This window comes from Coregonus lavaretus (genome assembly GCF_964263955.1).
Source record: "Coregonus lavaretus genome assembly, contig: HAP1_SCAFFOLD_3981, whole genome shotgun sequence".
In the NCBI taxonomy this organism is placed as follows: domain Eukaryota; kingdom Metazoa; phylum Chordata; class Actinopteri; order Salmoniformes; family Salmonidae; genus Coregonus; species Coregonus lavaretus.
Genome location: NW_028157591.1, coordinates 46729 through 48828, shown reverse-complemented (window position 1 = coordinate 48828; position 2100 = coordinate 46729). Strand labels below are relative to the sequence as shown.

Sequence of the window (2100 nt, the reverse complement as noted above, 5' to 3'; positions counted from 1 at the left end):
TGATCAGTGATATTCCAGAAAGCAGGATTAGCTCTCTCTCTCTCTCTCTCTCTCTCTCTCTCTCTCTCTCTCTCTCTCTCTCTCTCTCTCTCTCTCTCTCTCTCTAGTCGTCGTCGATAATCGGATTCACATGTTGTGTCTTGAGATTAGTATAGTCCAAGCGTGTTACAACAACACGTCTATTGTCTTCGCTTTCATAACATTATGAAATGTAATTTTTCTGTGAAAAATCCACATTTAGCACAGGTTTCTTGAACTGTACTAATAGTTAGCCCCTTGTCTCCTACAACTGAAGGCTTTAAGGCACAGCGCAGCAAAACATAGTTTACATAAACCTTTGTACCAAACGATGTTTTTATATAAAACATTTTTAATGACAGATTCAGTCAATATTATAGTTGTTTCCCCGATTTGGGACGAAATAAGAATGTTATACTTCAAATTGAAATAAACTTTAAACATGCGTAAAAAAAAAAAATCCATTACATTCATTTAAATACATAGTTAATTTAATTAATTAAAAATTCTATATAATACAGTAAACGCATGCAAATATAATACCATCTTTGGCCGTGTTTAGACTGCTAGAAATGCTGTTGTTAATAACAGGCTAATAATAATAATAATTATAGTAATAATAATAGTAATAATAACAATAATATATTAAATGCTTATTAGACCTACTGTTTTAGGTCTACGCTGGTACTCTGAATACAAAACGACGATCTATTATTATAACATCAAACGGAATATGGAGTTATTCTGCATGTCTTTGTGTGATAGGCTATCCTGAAAATATGTTGTTCAGTTTCATATCAACATTGTTGACGTCTGTCAATAAATAAAATCGGCGTAGGCTATCAACGTGATATGTAGGCTACGCTAGGCTTAGGTCAATAGGCTATCCTTACAAGTAGCCCACAGGCCTACATGGGCCAGACTCGGCCTTACGTTTTTACCACAATGAAAAAACGCTAAATGCTGAATCTGAACTTGCCATGATATGTCACTTGTAAACAGTGTCTTTGTGGCGATGATGCAGAAAACTATATAGGCCTAAACCCAACGTCTCATTCGAACAGACTAGGCCTAGTCTATAGGACTACGTCTCCTTTAAACAGACTAGGCCTAGTCTATAGGACCACATCTCCTTCGAATAGACTAAAGTACTTGCTGGCGTTGGAAAAGCAATAATAAGGCGTGCTACTGCCAGGGTAGACGATGGGCAGGGGCATCGGCAACAAGCATCTCCCTAGCAGGTTACTGTTTTTGTACAAGGCCGGGAGCTGCAGAGCCTTCCCCGGACCCGCTTCGGAGAAATCACCGTTGGGACCATCTAGCGCTGTTGAAATCTGTCTTTTCATTTTATTCCTTCGATTCTGGAACCAGATTTTGACCTGCGTTTCCGTCAGCTGGAGAGAACTGGCGAGACAGGCGCGGTCGGCGCTGCTCAGATACCGCTTCACGTCGAACGTAGATTCCAACTGAAAGATCTGTCTCTTGGAGAAGATGGTGCGAGTTTTTTTCTTGGTTGTCAGTTGGTTTTTCTTGCCGCCGCTGTCACCGTCCCCGGTGTGATGCGTCGAGGAGCAGTCGTCGCCGCTGTCCCCGCTTTCGAAGCAATTGTCGGTGATCTGTAACGAGTCTTCCCGGGTGATAACGACGGCCTCGGGACCTCCGGTTGGGCTACAGTCGTTAACCGGCTCTGAGAACGGAAATGGGACAGAAGTTGTATTCCGCAACAGCTTGATGCTGACAGTTTATTAGGCTGCAATATTTTGCTACCCATAAAAATGCGTTAGGCCCGATGTGTTGAATCAGGCTACAAAAGGGCCGTTTATTAGGCTACAGTGCAGTGTTTAACACATCCATATTTTGCCTACCTGTATCGTGTAGTCTCATCTCGGGGTCCACTCTCCGTTGATTGTCATCGAACCGGTACAGCTCCGTGCTATTCTGCAGCCTGCTACCGGAATGACAGCTGTCAACGTTCCTCCTACCGTTACCGCTCGAGTTTGTCTGCAGGTTCAGAATATTGTCTATGGTGAATTTGAGAGACGCGGCAGTCGGTCTGCATGGCGCGTCCACTTTGCTCATCAT

General features: G+C 42.7%; 1 protein-coding gene across 1 annotated transcript; it reads right to left on the bottom strand.

The window, feature by feature from the left end:
• Positions 1 to 1133: 1133 nt before the first annotated feature.
• On the bottom strand, positions 1134 to 2100 carry LOC311125223 (uncharacterized protein; the record flags this gene model as incomplete). The annotated part of the gene is made up of 2 exons (XM_084199275.1): positions 1134 to 1705; positions 1884 to 2100. The coding sequence occupies 2 exons, from the start codon at positions 2098 to 2100 to the stop codon at positions 1134 to 1136; spliced, it is 789 nt and encodes a 262-aa protein (XP_084055401.1).